Source organism: Bactrocera latifrons, unplaced genomic scaffold (genome assembly GCF_001853355.1).
Source record: "Bactrocera latifrons isolate USDA-ARS-PBARC rearing strain unplaced genomic scaffold, ASM185335v1 scaffold_171, whole genome shotgun sequence".
In the NCBI taxonomy this organism is placed as follows: Eukaryota; Metazoa; Arthropoda; class Insecta; order Diptera; family Tephritidae; genus Bactrocera; species Bactrocera latifrons.
The window spans coordinates 410,789-429,064 of record NW_017535197.1 but is presented as its reverse complement, the minus strand read 5'-3'; the positions used below and the strand labels follow the sequence as shown (position 1 = coordinate 429,064).

The 18,276-nt window shown below is 35.0% G+C and overlaps 1 protein-coding gene across 1 annotated transcript; it reads right to left on the bottom strand.

The window, feature by feature from the left end:
• Positions 1-2,895: 2,895 nt before the first annotated feature.
• LOC108966910 (prolyl 4-hydroxylase subunit alpha-2) lies at positions 2,896-16,618 on the bottom strand. Its single transcript, XM_018930057.1, has 9 exons — positions 16,244-16,618; positions 5,172-5,326; positions 4,525-4,681; positions 4,277-4,458; positions 4,040-4,200; positions 3,524-3,976; positions 3,370-3,426; positions 3,106-3,271; positions 2,896-3,028 (listed from the first exon to the last, which is right to left on the bottom strand). Exons 1-9 carry the CDS (start codon positions 16,438-16,440, stop codon positions 2,928-2,930), a joined length of 1,629 nt encoding a protein of 542 aa, XP_018785602.1. The 5' UTR covers positions 16,441-16,618; the 3' UTR covers positions 2,896-2,927.
• Positions 16,619-18,276: the final 1,658 nt, after the last annotated feature.

The following is an 18,276-nucleotide window of genomic DNA, read 5'->3' as shown; positions in this document are numbered from 1 at the left end:
TATATGTATATATGGTAGAAAAGTTAAATAATTTACTTTTGTTTCTAACTTAGTTACTATATATATATATATATATAAATTGTCTCATAAATGTGTTTGCAATAAAAAAAAACACAAACATTCAAAAGTAAATACATCTGCACTATAAATACGATTATGTACCGGTGTTAAAAATTGGGTTGGGTTTGTTGGCTTAAAGTCGCACTTGTTTGTTGTTGAAGAACTTAAAAAGCTCAGAAAAAAATCAACATCATTGCTAGCACTTCAAAAAATATATACAAGTATAAGTACATATATATATTTATATATTGTACAAATGTATAAGCATACAAAAAATATATACATATATATCGGGTGATTTTTTAAGAGCTTGATAACTTTTTTAAAAAAAAAAACGCATAAAATTTGCAAAATCTCATCGGTTCTTTATTTGAAACGTTAGATTGGTTCATGACATTTACTTTTTGAAGATAATTTCATTTAAATGTTGACCGCGGCTGCGTCTTAGGTGGTCCATTCGGAAAGTCCAATTTTGGGCAACTTTTTCGAGCATTTCGGCCGGAATAGCCCGAATTTCTTCGGAAATGTTGTCTTCCAAAGCTGGAATAGTTGCTGGCTTATTTCTGTAGACTTTAGACTTGACGTAGCCCCACAAAAAATAGTCTAAAGGCGTTAAATCGCATGATCTTGGTGGCCAACTTACGGGTCCATTTCTTGAGATGAATTGTTCTCCGAAGTTTTCCCTCAAAATGGCCATAGAATCGCGAGCTGTGTGGCATGTAGCGCCATCTTGTTGAAACCACATGTCAACCAAGTTCAGTTCTTCCATTTTTGGCAACAAAAAGTTTGTTAGCATCGAACGATAGCGATCGCCATTCACCGTAACGTTGCGTCCAACGGCATCTTTGAAAAAATACGGTCCAATGATTCCACCAGCGTATAAACCACACCAAACAGTGCATTTTTCGGGATGCATGGGCAGTTCTTGAACGGCTTCTGGTTGCTCTTCACCCCAAATGCGGCAATTTTGCTTATTTACGTAGCCATTCAACCAGAAATGAGCCTCATCGCTGAACAAAATTTGTCGATAAAACACATTTCGAACCGAACACTGATTTTGGTAATAAAATTCAATGATTTGCAAGCGTTGCTCGTTAGTAAGTCTATTCATGATGAAATGTCAAAGCATACTGAGCATCTTTCTCTTTGACACCATGTCTGATATCCCACGTGATCTGTCAAATACTAATGCATGAAAATCCTAACCTCAAAAAAATCACCCGATAGTATATGACATGAACACCATATAATAGTTTATAATCAAAATCAGACCACACTTGCGCCTATTTCCTTCTTAGACATATAAAGTAGACGGATAGGAACAACAAACGACGCCATATTTTCCCGCTCTTTTGATGTTTCTTTTCAGTGAGGTTTGCCATTTCATCCTGGAAAGCGTCTAAATTATTAAAATTTACTACCGAAATTCGGAGTAAGTGGCCTCAACTTTAAGAGCGCTACGTCCTTTTTTTAATCGTCATAATCGCCCTGTCAGATCAACAATTGAGCGTCTAGTGGAAAAATTTGAATTCACAGACGAGATATTGCTGTCGTTAGCGCTTCAACTGAGGAAGAACCAAATCAGTCTCTCACAAGTCGTTCTCAAGCATTCCACATTTCTGTGACATCGTTGTAGCGAAATTTACGAAAATATCTTGGCCTACATCCTTACAGGATCAAACTGACGCATGAACTGAAGCCGCTTAACCACCAGAATCGTTGTATGTTCGTCAATTGGGCTGTGCAACAACTTGAAAATTAACCGGATTTTCATCGAAAATTCATCTTCAGCGGTGATGCTTATTTCTGGCTGAACGGCTTGGTCAATATGCATAATATGTGTTATTGGTCAGGCAGCAATCCCCACGTACTCCATGAATCACCATTACATCCCGAAACAATTACGGTTTGGTGCCGTTTATGGGTCGACGTCGTAATTGGGCCATACTTCTTCCGTGATGATCAAGACCGGCACGTTACTGTGAATGGGAATCGTTACCGCTTAATGAAAACCGAATATTATTGGCGCGAATTAGATGATATCGACTTGCACATTATGTGGATCCAACAGGACGGCGCCATAAGCCACACAGCGAGTGTCACAATCGATTTATTGAAAACCATGTTTGGTGAACTTGTTATCTCACGAATGGCCCGATCTATTGGCTGCCTCCGTCGTGCGATTTGTTACCGTTAGACTATTTCCTGTGGGGCTACGTCAAGTTTATGGTCTATGTCAACTAGCCAACGTCGACTAATGAACTTCATACTAATATCGAACGTGAAAATGGAGCAGTGTCGGCCGATTTATGCTAGGAAACAGTGCAAAATTGAGTTCAGCGTCTGGACTTCTGAAAGCGTGCCCATGGTGACCATGCAAAAGAAATAGAGCTCCTTACATAATGGCATCGAATATACTTTCATAGGAATAAAGAATTTCATTTGTAGAGCTCTTATTGAAAACCCCTTAATTCAGTGTGTATAACAGCAATAGGCTATAGTGGTCCGATATCGGCGCTGCTGATAATTGAACAGATTCGTGAAGAGAAAAATCTTAAAAACGGAATTACTAGTTGGCGTATATTATATCGATAGGTATCGAGTGTTTTACCCAGAATCAATATTAGACTAAAATGCAGTCCATATATATAAATTGACAGCGGAAATAGCTAAAATCGACTTATGGCATATAACTCCACAGTTATAATAACGGTATACACTAATAAATCTTTATTTAAACCTAAAAATCACAATAGTTGAGATAAAAAATATTTTATATACATAAATTTGTTTCAGAAAACAAATAACATAACATAAATACTTTTATAGAGCAAATACATATAAATATAAAGGCATTTGAGGCATACTTAAACCACATGTTTATATTTCAGCGACACTTCGTGATCAGGTAAAAGATCACATGGCCGGGCACGGTCCTGATTGCGTACGCGTACCCAAATATTACCAACTGAAAATTAAATACAAAGTATTCCGTTAAAATTTATATTTCGTGGAGCGTTAAAAACTTATGAGAAATGTACGCACTCCATTTAGAGCCCTTCAACACCGGGCAGGCTGCATGACGAGTCCGATAATCGGGCTCCTCGGAACGATGTAAATTGTACCAGAGTAGCACGCTTCCATGCTGTGGCTTAACAACCAAGCGAAGATAGGGAAAAGCGGTGCCGCCACCTTCCTCAACATCCGAGAGCTGAATCAAGAATTAGCGTAGAAGATGCCGGTTATATAAATTACATAGTTACACAAAATTTTTTTTTTTTTTTTTTTTTTTTTCTAACACGAACTTACATAAAATATGCCAGTGGCGATACGATTTCCATCCGATAAGTTATAAGTACAATTATCCTAGAGAAACAAAGTATTAAAAGTAATAAAAAAAAATCATATATAAACAAAATCACAATATCACTTTCAATATTATATGTATTTAGTTTACACATACTGTAAAAAAGTCGAAATGCGGTTCGTAGTGCCCGCCGATACCATAGTTGGCCACCTGTAAGTGCTCGGCATAATCCATATTCAAACCCGACAGATCGCCCATGTGTCGCAACATTTTCTGCATTTGCTCACTCTCTTCATAATGAAACCAGGCGCTCTTGCTGATCCGATAATTGGCCGACGACGCAGCGCTACCATCCAGATTTCGTACTTGCGACCGGGACATACGAGTTTTGGCCAACTGCTTTACGGCATCTGTGTTGTTGGTGGTGAGTACATCATGTATTTGCACCACCCTCGGGTCCAGGTAGAGCTCCTCCACTTTGTACGGTTGTAACAGACGATAAGGCACATTGTTACTATCATAGCGACAACGCAGGGGACGCACTTCGGCCGCAGTGAGCTGCAATTCACCACGACACACCTGCTCGTAGCGCTTGAAATCACTGCTGAGCTAAGTTATGTGTGACACAGAAGCTTTAGAATCAATTGACAGAGTAATTTATTGGCAACTCACATGGTAGTCACCCGCCTGTGGTATTATTTCATGCATTAACCCGGCCTTAATACCGTCGCTGACCATACGCTCCAAATAGTACTTGGTATCGCTCATTTGCTTGCGTGTCGCATCAAACGACAAAATATAATTAGTTAATTCCAAAGCAGTCTCAAAGTCACCTATTGAAGAATGTAAAGTCATCAAGTTTGTATCCATTACTTTTGTTACTTCTCAAGTATTCTCTCACGCCCTCACCCATTTCGCGATGATAGGCTACAACTGTTTCCATGAAATCCAACGTCACCGCATCTTTAGTGGCGTCCTGACTTTTGAGCATTTGCATGGACTGTTTAAGCCAAGGAACGGTGTGGTTGAAATCTTGTATTTCATATAGATGATGACCGAGTAGAAAGCAATCCTGCCATGACATTGAAGGACTATACAAAGTATTGAGATTTGTTTTTTTAACATGATTTTTTTATGACTTATTATAGCTGGCTCACCCATATTTAATGCCGTTCAAAATACCGCTCGCCAGTTCGGCAACCTCCAGTTTGTAAGTGTCCTGTAGCCGAACTAAAGCCACCGCTGAACCAATTACGTCTTCTTTGGTGGGGAAGTCGTATATTTGTCTATTTGCTTCCATGCTACTTAGGAAGTCTAGGAAGGAAATGGCAGTATTTAAAATATTTAATTGACGGAAATTTGAGTGATATCTAGAAAGGCGGATCGTGTGTCTTAATGGGATTGTTAAATGTCGATAAATGATAATATGCTTGACCGAAGTCTGTGGCAGACATTGGAAAGTTAAGTTTCTGCTTTATAATCACGATATCTCGTCCCGGAACTGGTGAATGAATGCCAATTTGCAAATTGCAACTCCCAGTCTTCATCCATATTCATCGCTATTTCAAGGCAGTCGAAATAATACTTGTTGTAACACATAGAAAAATTGCAACGGTTTCTTTTATATTTTTGAAAAGCTTGTAACTCATTCAGAGTATTAATCACTAAATATTACGTTCGCACCAAAAGTCAAATACTTTTAAAATAATATTTTCTTTTATCCCGAACATTTTTCTCTTATCGTTCGATTATTCACTGTTGTCACTATTCAACGTTCTATTGAATTCGGGAATTAAATACGTACCAGCACGACTGGTATCGGCACGAACGACATCTTCAAATGTATGCCAGTCACTCTGCAGACGCTTAATAAGACGATATGCATTAACTGGGTTACTAAGGTAGCCATCGACATCATCGGCGGCGGCTTGGTGATCGGAACGAATTGCATTCACCTCGCTGAAGAATCAATAATTATACAATTACAAAAACAATGCTAAATATAATAGTAAACAAAATATTAAACTTGCATTATATGCACACATACGAATATATATATATTTATATGGCAGAATAATCAGTTTATATATATGAACAATTAGTTTTATACCTGATTAACCGCATGTGTTCTAAGTATAATAAAACACAAAACATCTTTTGTATCTTATCAACAATCTTTTAAACGGCTTCATTTCTTTTTATCTTCGTCGATTTTGAAATTTATTGTGCAGTTTATGTAACTGCTTTCCATTGTTAATTAGACAGTATTGGAAAGAGATTTGAATAGCATCGATCTATTTGTTTCAATTAACCACTTTCAAAGACATGTTATTCTTATTTTTTACCTATTTTTGTCTTACCAGTTTACTAATTCTGCAAGCACCATAAATTAGTTACTAGTATTGGCTTTTAATTAATTGCTATCCAGTATTACGTACAAGAGCTGAATCCAAAATCTGTTTACTAGAGGCAATTTTTGAAATCGTTTCTACTTTTTATTAAGTTTTTTCTATAAATATTATAATTCTATAAATCTGGTTTAATGACAACGTAATTTTTTGTGAAGTTATGACAGTTCTGCTCTAACTTCGTAGGTAATTATTATCTGAATGTGACCAAGTATATGCAAATTAAAAACCAAAGCAGCAGCTAAAGGTAGCTTGAAATTAAAATTTTAAACCATACCAACACAGAAATTAAGAAAATATTTCTAAAATTAAAAATAACAGGTGATCCAAGTAGAGGTACTTTTTTCAATAGTGTTTAGTCGTGTCAAGCTTTCATGTTATTTTGTTCAGTATTTTTTGGCATTTCATCATAGAAAGACTTTCGCCAGTGCAACGCTTACTAATCGTTCAACTTTATTACGAAAACGTTTTATAAAGAATGTGTTTCATGCGCTCCACTTAACTTATGGTCGACATAATCGGCCTACTGAGTACACTATTCGCAACACCATCACCCATATGGAGACCCTGCATTTGTTATTGGATAATACATATTCAACCGAATAGACCACATCCAACATGCCGTGAAGAAAATATAGCAACCGTACCTAACGGGGCATCTCGACAGGATAAAATCTATGTCTTACTAACTGTATTGCCGTGCCTATTGCCTGTGGAGACTCCACATTGCTTATTGCTTACAATATATGGAATAGTAATTAGTTTTCTATATMTTGTAAACAATAAGCTGTCACTTCAGCAGTTTGAATGAAAATTTCGAAGAGGCAACATATCCCATTTGCACATATGCCGACGGCATTTTTATTTCGGTAATATGAAATTTAGAAGAGCGAGTATTAAGATGGTTGTGTTATGTTATAAAAATAAAGTACATTTTCAAAATAACATTATTCCAAAAAATTAATATTTAGTTTAATAATAAAATAATTAATTTATGAAAAAATTATGCAAATTGGGTTGGGAATGACCGAAGTCTTAAATTTAATAAACTTATACAAGCATAAATCAAAATATCTTTGCTCATTTCAAACTTATTATTTTAATTGGTATATTTATGTCACAATTATTATATAGTAGTCCAAAAATATGAATTTTTATTTCTTCTTATCCCAGAAATACGTTTGTGGAAAAAAGGATTTTTCTCCTTTGTTATTATCTTATTTTTCCCAGAAATACATTTGTAAAAAAAAGAATCGTATTTTCCTCATAAAAACTACATCAGCTACCTACCCGATGGCATTTCGTAATATCAAGAGTGCAAAGCATGCGCTACATCAGCTCGAACCTACCTACCCTACGCCTTTGCGCAAATGATTATGTCAAGATAACAAATGCCCACATACAGATTTGGCACTGGCAATAGCAATAGATTTGACACTTAGTAATTTTCCTGTCGAGATGCACCGTAAGAGTGTATACGAAGACCGTGGAGTGTCGATTCGACGCCGGTCGCAGCAACTCGAAATGACGTAAGGAACGATTTGGCGCCTTTTATGTCGAGATCTTTTAATTCTTGAAAAGTTCCAATAAGGCATTTTCGAGCCATATTCCACACCACTTCCCACACATTCCATCAATCAATGGAGAGAACACTTCGGTGAGAAGGTAATTTTACGTTTTAGATCAGTCGATTGGTCACTAAGATCATGTGATATCACACCGTTAGGCCTATTCCTGTGGGGATATGTAAAGTCCAAAGTCTATGCTGACAATCCCGCTTCGATTCGGACTTTAGAGAAAAGCATCACGCGTGTCATTCGCCAGTTACCTGCTGAAATGCTGGAATGAGTCATCGAAAAATAGACTCAACTGAGACCAACATTTGAAAGAAATAATATTCAAAATGGAATCCAATAAATGCCAAAAATTTCTTTCAAATGATAATAAACATTCCTCATTAAATTTGAAGTTTCTGTGTTTTTTCTTGAAAACCGTAGAGAACCTCGAAACGGATCACTCTTTATAAGTAAACAATTTCACTAAGTACGTGAGACTTTTATGGGCATTGTGATATTCGAAAGGTATATAAATAAATACAAAAATGTATCACAGTGTCATTTATATCTACAATTTCGGCAAAAATAAATATGTATGTATATCAAGGTCTGGTAAAATAAATAGTTTTTTAGTGGATTGTAGGAAATTTAATGGTTTTTAAAAAAAAAATCTGCTACGACTTTTTCGTAAATCTAACCGTTTAAAAGATCTCTATACCTCAAATATAATATTTCGCAATAGATTAGAAAAGTTAAGGGGAAAATGTTAAAATAAGGTACCTAGAGTCAAGACATTCTTCATTAATCTTCTACAGTACGCTACATGGTGGCCAAGGAAACATTATTCCTTGACTTAATATATTAAAATATTGCATATATAGATTTGGATATAGACCACACAACTCATATATAAAGTGTAGAGTATATATCTTTATTATAAAATTTATGTAAAAAATACCTATATTATAACACTGCTCAGCCTTCGGCTGGCATTAAACAAAAACATTTTTTCGAGAGATTTTTTCATTAGGAAAAATTTGTAGGCTATGTTAGATTTAAAAAAAAAAAACATTGAATGAGTCCGATATCCGAAAAAAGTGGAAGAATGATTACTGCTTACTGCCATCGCTCAAAATATCGGAAGGTCAATTAAAACCATTTTGAAAGATCATTTGGGCCTAAGACAATTGAAAGCACGATTGGTTCCAAAATAACATTTTTTTTGAAAAACAGCGTCGGGTAACATTGATGAAACAATGTTTCCGACTTCCAGGAAGTCATGAAATATTTTATTATTGGCGATGGGTTTTGGATCTAAGCTTACGATCTGAATATAGACGATCAACCGCCGAATATAGTGGCAAAGGTGAGCGGAAGCCGAAAAACTCGTCAAAGCAGATCAAAAATCAACGTTATGTTGACAGTTTTCTTCGATTATCGAGGTGTAGTGCACTCAGAATTTATTCCAAACTATCAACAAGGAATACTATTTGAGTGTTATGCCTCGTTTGCGCGAAGCTATTAGGAAAAAGAGATCACAATTATAGGCCATCGCATACTGCACTGATTCTTCGTGACTTTACCGCCAAATTTTCAAACAATATTGCGCCGCAACCACCTTATTCGCCTGATTTAGATCCGTGAGACTACTAGATAGAAATTTTACCCACTTTATTCAGATTCACAATTAAAATATGGATACAAAGATCATTTATCTTGAAACAAACCAGTTGTTGTAGCTATGATTAATATAAATGAAATGTCTGTCCATCAAAACCAAAAACAAAAAATGAAATATAAACGCCGCCACAATAACGATATAAACAATTCATGAACACATAAACATTATTGTTTCAACTCTATTATTTTTCTGCTTTAAATTATTACTCTTCGGTCTATCTTCAAATTACTTTCTGTCACAAAGTATAGAATCTAGAATTTTTGCAAATAACTTTGTGAAAAAAATGTCGTCACAAAATGTGAACAAAAGTAATAGAGAAGAAGAAATTTTATTTTCTTTTATATTACGTGAGAACCACAAATATACCTGCTAATAAAAATAATATTATATTGAAATATTAAAAAAAACTAAAGTTAACATAAATTGCAGGCCTTCGTCAAACATACATAAGCCTCTTACATTTTCAGAAGAAGAAAAAAATACATTATAATTAAGCGGATAATGGAAATGGCCGTCTGTGGTCTATTTGCCTTTCAAAAAGGTTGTGAATTAACGCTTTAAATCCTCACATTTGAGGTTAACACACGCCCATTTATAGACCTAAAATGCCGCTGACAGTACCGCCGATTGCATAAAATATTCATAAATATAATAGTGTGGGAGCATTAGCATAAGTATATAATTTATTCAAAACCGTATCGAGGAGTACATAACAGATAAATCCGCAGCTGGCACCATGACTGTAAGAGCTGAAAGTTATGATTGCAATTACTTATTTTTTACTGCCATAAACATTTTATTTATGTGTTAATCATTTGTTAAAAATATGAATATGAAACCACGGAAATAAAAATAAACAAAAATTCAATTATAAAGCAGAAAGTCGAAGAGACTTACAGTTTTATTCCCAACATTCCCATTAACAAGCCTTTTTTTTATGTTTTAATCTCTTCAACAAATTAACAAGAATTCCAGTCCGAATTGTTATGAAGAGCTGCATTGCTCACACACAACCCATAAATTTAGAAAAAAACTGTTCACCACCGAAGCGTGATTTGCTTATCGTGTTCTCAAACAAATTTTAACAACAATAAAGTTAAAGAAATAATGCTGAATTGTTGTTTTTTAATAAGTGCACACACAATCAGGCGGTTAATAAAAGTTCTACAAAAAAAATGTTTGTCTTAATAAATGACATGATTTTTTGCTAGTCTTTCGTCCACAGAATGAAATTTCGGAACCAGAAGTTTTTTTCAAACAAATAGTTCCAACAAATAAGAAATAAAATCAATTTCATTTTCAGTTCTTAAATCTAGCACATACGATTCAGAATAAGCACATTTAAGGAATTTTTGGAATGGATATTTATATGAAACCAATTCTAAATAGACTTCTGCCAAGTACTAAAATTTAATTCTGGAGACTCTCTCCCTCTCTCATACACTGGTACTACGCAGCTGTTGTAAGATCAATTCTGATCTATTTCTGGAAATCCACCTACCGGATGCAAACGGAACAGATGTGCATGACATTTAAGAACATATCCAACAGTGGCTCTGAACAGTTGTTAAACCTGCCGCCTAGGCCTCTTCGCTGAAAACTACGCAGTGGGACGACTACTGGCTGCATTAAAATTTACATATAGAACATTCGTAAAGGCGGTTGGATAAACAGCGACTATATAATCCCATTTTTCAACTGGGAAAGAGGTTCAAAGTAAACATAGAAAATGATGGCTGGCGTAAAGATATGTTAGCTACGTGCAACACTCTAAACATCTGTAAGAATGGCTCGAAAATGGACCATGGAGTTGGTGCGGGAATATACTGCCCACAGTCAGGTATAAAGGCAATATTGCACCTGCAGGCAATTCAAGAGTCAATATCTACGTAGACAGCCAAGCAGCAATCAATGCAGGAACCTCGTATCGCATATCGGCCAAAATTCTCTTGAGAAACAGGGTAGTAGTAGAAAGTGTTGCCAGATGCAAGCAGCTTCACTTCAACTGGGTACCCGGCCACAAAGGCATCGAGGGCAATGAAATAGTGGAAAAAATTGGCAAGAATGTTGTACGCCTAACATCCGATAACGTAATCAACATTGGGAAACCCACGCATTGTCTATACGACGATATCGACAGGAGCATGGAAGGAGCTACCTGTGTGCAAAACTTCAAAGTACACAAAGCTCCTATTGGCACTCGATAGAAGTAGGGATATGATGGGAATACTAACTGGTCAACGTCTGGTGACGCACGCTCGCAGGATGGGGCCGACAGATCGAGAAGACTGCAGGAAATGTCTAGAACAGGGTGGCAAGGAAACAATGGAGCATCTCTTGTGCACTTGTCCCACCTTGGTAAGACTACGCTGTAAACACCTCGGATCCCCACGGTATGATACACCGGAGGACGTATCAATAGTGTGACAGCAGAGTCCAATAATATTCGCGTCAAGAACTGGCGTATTAAGGGACGACTACTCTACTCTACTTTGAATATTGTATTATTTTGTATGGAAAAACTAATTTGCTTGTTCAGTTTTTAAATATATTTAGAATTTCAGACCAAAGACGTATGACTCCGTTCTACATAGTTATACAAATCATTTTTTATATGGTTGAAACTTTTGTACTTTCGTTACTTTAAAAACAAAAAAACAATCGTTTTATTAAAGGAAATACGCCAGAAAAGTCATACACAATAAAGAAGTTGAATAAATTTCAGTTTTTTTTTATTTTCAGTTGTGTGAGAAGTTAATTTATAACTGTATTGTGTTAGAGCAAGTGAATATAATGGTTAACTACTTTGTTGACTTTGTTGTATATTTAACAAAAAATTTTATTGGTCTTAAAAATTGAACTAAGTTTGTCTTAAACCGCAATAGTGGCAACAGGTTGTTCATAAAAAGTGATTTGTAAAGCAACTGGTCGACTAATTAGGCATATTACTTATGTATATTTGCTGCTAAACTAAAGATTGATTCATTTGAAAATCGTATGCTATTTGTTTTTTGATTTGTTATTGTTTTGCTATTTTTATTTTATTTTTTTTTTTATATATTTCTCAGGTAACGATAATAGTTTATATTCAATTAAATTAGTAATTTATGTAATTCTTCAAAATTACTGTTTATTGGGACGCAGACACCTTTGTGGATCCTTCAGATAGTTTACGGGATCAAAAGATTTCAAAATTTTTCAAAAGTAATCACCTTTTATTAGAATACATTAAATTCAGTAAATGCACATTTTTACTTATTTATTAAATAAAATGTCTCTTCAAACAAAAATGTCTCTTCAAATGCAAGTCGGCATAACCCCTTTTTCATACTTCACACGATTATGACGGCGCTACTTTTATGATTTTAATTATATAAGAGTAACTCTGTATAATATTAGCCAAAACTTGTAAGTTCTTTAAAAGGAAAAGTGAATAAGACACTCCATCTCATTCAAACAGAACAAAAAATACATAATTGATTTATAGTATTTCTACTTAAGTGGTTTCTTCAGTTAATTAAGATAATAAAAAGCCTATATACCTGTCTAGATATCTACAAATGTATGCCGCCTACGGTAATTTTAACACCATAATCAATTCTAAGCAAATGCCTATTTCATTATTAATTTTTCATTAGTGTCTAAACATATTTACACCTTACGGTTAGACGAATTTATAAAGAATTATATTTGAGCATGATGGCGGTCATCGGTCAGCGCATCGTGCGAGGGCGTTGGAAGCTATCTACACAATGTTTACCACACACACATCATAGTCCGATAGTATTCTGTTGGAAAAGGTCGCTAGTATGTAGCTTAAGCATCAAAATATTAACAATTTATTCTCATTCAGTGATTATATTCGTCGGAAGAACAACAAAGCATTATTCAACTATGGCGGCGAACAACTGATAAGGGGTATGCATTAGTTTCTTTGAATGGTAGAATATTGTCGGACGAAAAAATGTCCAAGGATTGGAATTTAATTATGCTCTGCCCAAACTACAAAAAGGAATAACCCGTAATATGCGCCAACTACCGTGGGATAAGCGTCCTCAATATCGCATATAAGGTTCTACACAGCGTACTGTGTGAAAGACTGAACTCCACCGTCAACAAACTGATTGGACCTTATCCACGTGGCTTTAGACCTGGAAAATATACCAGCTTTACAGTATGCGCCGAATTTTAGAAAAGACACGTGAAAGGAAGATTAATACACACTACCTATTCGCCGTTAGCTCTGCCTTCTCCAGACTGGATAAGGAAGCGAAGCGTATGGGTCTAGTTGTGAATGTTGACAGTCATTATAGTCGAAGTCGTATAAAAATTCGTCTAGCTTAGAACCAGCATTAACAGCAATAACAACGTCAGCCTCGAAGTCCAACGCAGAATAACTCTTGCCAACAGGTGCTAAGGAAGAACGACAGGCGCGCTTTTGTAAACTCGGCTATAAAATGCAGGAAAATAAAAAAAAATTTCTCATCATGTCATCTTTGATCTCAACGGAATCTAATTTTTAGTTTCTGAAATTTTAATAATAAAAATTTAATATTCAAGCAAATACACTTTTAGAGCACTACTTTTTCAAGTTTTAATTAATTTTTCCCAATCAAAACTTCTATAAAAATGTTTGCTAAATGGGTTGTTTCCATTCTTCTAGACTTAGCTAGTGGAAATGCCAGCTTTTTCGAGTAAAATTTTTTTGAAAAAATATTTATTGCTATATTAAAAACTCAGTCCATTGTCTTCCAACTTTCACTATGGCTCAAACTGAGTGCAGAATCTGACTTAATACGAAAAGTATCTCATCAAAGTACTCATTAATTTGCACTTCACTTTGTTAGGAAACAAATAAAAATCATTTTTGATGTCACTGTGTTTCTTGTGTAATCAATTTTCATGTTCATTGCCACTTTTTATTGCATACAACGAAAGGCTATTCGACTTGCCATATTGTGTATATATCCGTATAAAAAGTAATAATTTATGAGTTTTTGTTAGGTGTCGGACGCTGCTAGTTGGTTAATACTAGTGACCTTGAGGTTGTAACCACAGTAATAAGCGTGAAAAAAGATTTGGAGCTTAAACAATTTGAAGATTTCTATCTTTTTACGGTAATTAAGGGCATTTGTTTGTATGTATTTATACGTACGTGAGTTGAATGAGTTTTTGTTTTTTATTTCTTCAACAAATAAAAAACACATTTCTTTTAATTAGAGTTTATGGGTTATACCGTTAGTAACTGTTATACCGTTGTAATTTGTAATTATACTTGGATTCAATTATGTGTATTACAATGTATTTCGAGAAAAGATTATTTTTTATCTACGTTTTCTATTTATTTTTCTTTATTTTATTACATTTTTTTAAAATGTAGCTATTTAATAAAAAATGTTTTCAAAATATTTACATATATTTTATAAATATAGCCCTTTAAAAAAACACTAATTACACTAGTTGAAATTTATTTTATGAATGAAAAATTAAAAATGTTTTTAGTTCAGAACTTTACTTTGAATTTCTAGCGAATCCCTTCTAAAACAAATTGGCCAGAATATTATCTACGGCAATAAATAACAACAGAATATATGTGATGGATTTGACTTCAGCTAATGATTGTTTAGTTGTCAACACCTCAACGAACACGTCTTAGCATTTATAATGCAATTCTTCATGCCAATATCTTCATTCAATATATTCTCTACTGATTTATTGTGTTAAACATTTCAGTAAACATTTATCACCTTTCAGACTTAAAAACCATTTAATTTTATTTTAGCACAGTTGATAAATCCAATTATCCCATCCCACTCATTCACTATAACTTGTATTGACAGTACTAATATGAGTAGAATCCAATTTTTTAGCATCGCCTTTAAGAGAATTAAATATTTCAAGCTTGAGAAAATACTTTTAAGAGTTCTACTCCCACGCTTTCGTTTCCTAACTATTGGGGAGCTAGATTTTGAAATTTTGGTAGAAATTTATATACGTAGGTCTCGAAGCAAAAGCCTAAGGCTAAGTACATATACTAAAAAGTGATCCCTTTCAAGCTTTTCTACTTATTTTTAAGGAAAATATAAAACTTAAAATTTTGAGGAATGTTTATCATAAAAAAGTCTAACGGTGTAATATCACATGATTATTATTGGCCAATCGACCGGCTCAAAACGTGAAATTATCTGCTGACCAAAGTGTTCTCTCAATAAATCCATTCATCGATGCGAAGTGCGAGAAGTGCTACGAGCTACAATCAGGCATCAAAAAGTCGATTATCCTAGCGCTATAATGATCGCCGTTGGCGGCTGCGTTCTCACCGGTATCATTTTTGAAGAAATATGGACTGATGTTTCCATCAGCCTACAATACACAATATACCCTTGTTTTTTCTTGATAAAATGATAACTCTTGAATCTCTTCAGGTTGCTCTTCGTTCCAAATGCAACACTTTTGCTTGTTTACATACCCATTGAGCCAGAAATGGGCCTCATCGCTGAACAAAATTGGCTCGCAAACGTCAAATCTTCTTGCCACTTTTTAAGAGCCCATAGAGCAAAGCGCTGTCGCTTAGGTAGGTCAAGCGGTTTCAGTTCTTGCACAAACTGTATTTTGTACGCTTTCAATTTAAAATCCAAGTCGTTCCTTATGTCAGTCTGAGGTTCGGCGATTCGATCTCACATTAATCCATTATAAATGCTTGTTGGACAACCTCGACTTCTGATACCCTTAACACGGTACACTAAGCTTGTAACAAAGTTCGTAACACCCGTAAGGAAAAGTCAGAGACTCAAAAAGTATATATTTCCATGTGACGAACTGATTCGGTTTTGTCATGCTCATCTGTTCATCCGTTTGTCTACATATTGTTTATGCAAGCTTGCCTCCAGTTGTACATACACCCTTTTTTCTTCTAGAACTTGCTCAGAGCCGTGGATATCGCATCACTATAGAATATAACTTCCTTACAAACAATCCCTGAACAAATTGTTTAAAACGGACCGGTATAATAACATATAGCTGCAATACACACTGACCCCTTGAAATCAAGATAAAGTTTGTTTAGCACTTTTTTATGCTATAATAAATGTCTCTGTTAAGGGTATTTTAGTATCAATGCAGCCGAACTTAACGTTAGTTCTTCTTTTATTTTTCTCATTAAACACAATCTGGACACAATATTATAACAAGCTGATTTTATTTTAAAATTTTTCACTTTCCCCATTATTACCTTTGCAACGAATCAATGTGTTTCTGCACAGAATCAATATAATGCTGTAACTCATCCAACACCACATACTCCACCATTAGCAATTTTTCCAAGCCCGCCACAGACGAGAAATATTCATCACTATTGCCAGTTGCATTATTACAAAAGCAACAAAGCACCATAAATGTGCATAAAAATAACGGAAATTGATATTTCATCTCCTTGGACTTTTTTGAATATATTTATTTAAAAAAAAAAAAATCATTCACTGACAAACACTTTCACTTTTCAATGCGTCCAGTTACAAATGCGCACACGAGCGACCTTCTAGTTATTCTATTCTAATCGCCTTAAAGCTCGCGATCAGTTTTCAAATGTGCGATTTTTACAGCTTAACGTTCGGCGTCAAACTGAACAGCACAAATGGTCAACGCCGCATAATATGAGTAATAATAATCGCCAACGCTTACACTGCGGCTGTCTTGATTTCTGGTTAAGTGCGCTAAGGTAGCACGGCTAACACAGTTAACGCTTGGCTTTGGCGGCGACACTGCTGCCTCCACCTGGCCGCGCTGATCGTGCTTGGCATCGTCGTTAGGTGAACGGTGAATGAAACTCATTTGTTCACATTTAGTCATTTTTACTTCACATCAAACGCTCTGATGCTTCCGAGCGTAGCGCATCATTCTTCCACTGACAGCATGGCGAACTCACTTTTTTCTTCAGCTAGGCGATTGTAACGCACTCGTTGTGGGTAAGCGTGTGGCACAGTTTGAGCCAGGTCAATATGCTTTATATAGTATATGGTATATTTACACACTTACACAGATGTGCCAACATAAAATTGCCTGAGTAATTGCATACATTTTGAAATTGCCGTTGCTGAGTTAGTTGCGGCAGGCTTAATGGTTGCGATACTTTTTACGATTTCAATCATACTTAAATAAATTACTTCTGCCAAATTGGTAATATGCAGTTTATATATAACTCCTTTCTTTAATTATAATGTCTTCTTTTACTATATATCGGTTTATGAATATGTTATATATATTTTTCTTAGAATTGTAAACAAGAACCTCCGGTTAGTTTTTGTGCTCTACCAAATATTATTTGATAAGTTGAGGATAAGATCGGGGTCTTAACAGTTAATTGGTTTTAATACGGATTTTTTATTGACCACAGATAGCCAACATTAATTAGAAAGGTTTCGTTTCCAAAATTTTAGATTTCGTGAAGGTGATGGACACCTGGAAGGCTGGCATTATAACTACGTATCTAAGGCGAGCAAAAATTATTAAGAATGAAATTATGTAACAAAAAAATTCCAATAAATTTGATGTGTAGAATCTAAATTTCTAGCGCCGAAACATTCAGAATGTTAAACAAGTAAGGAAGAGCTAAGTTCGGGTGTCACCGAACATTTTATACTCTCGCATGATAAAGTGATAATCGAAATTTCATTATCCGTCATTTACATATTTTTTTATTTTGCTGTAAAATTAATTAGATTAGATCAATTTGTGTACTTTGTRTATTGAATTGTATTTTCATTTATTTTAATTGTATTGAAAAGTTATAGTCCGATCACGACAATTTTTCCACAAGGGATACCTCAGCTCAAATATTGTATTTGTGTAAAGTTTTATTCCGCTATCATCATTTGTTCCTAATGTATGTATGTATATATTATATTATACAGAGAAGGCATCAGATGGAATTCAAAATAGCGTTATATTGGAAGAAGGCGTGGTTGTGAACCGATCATCAGGGTGTAAAGAAAATATCATAAACCAAATTTCATTGAAATCGGTCGAGTAGTTCCTGAGATGTGGTTTTTGATCCATAAGTGGGCGACGCCACGCCCATTTTCAATTTTTAAAAAATGCCTGGATGCAGCTTCCTTCTGCCATTTCTTCCGTAAAATTTAGTGTTACTGACGTTTTTTGTTACTCGGTTAACGCACTTTTAGTGATTTTCAACATAACCTTTGTATGGGAGGTGGGCGTGGTTATTATCCGATTTCTTCCATTTTTGAACGGTATATGGAAATGCCT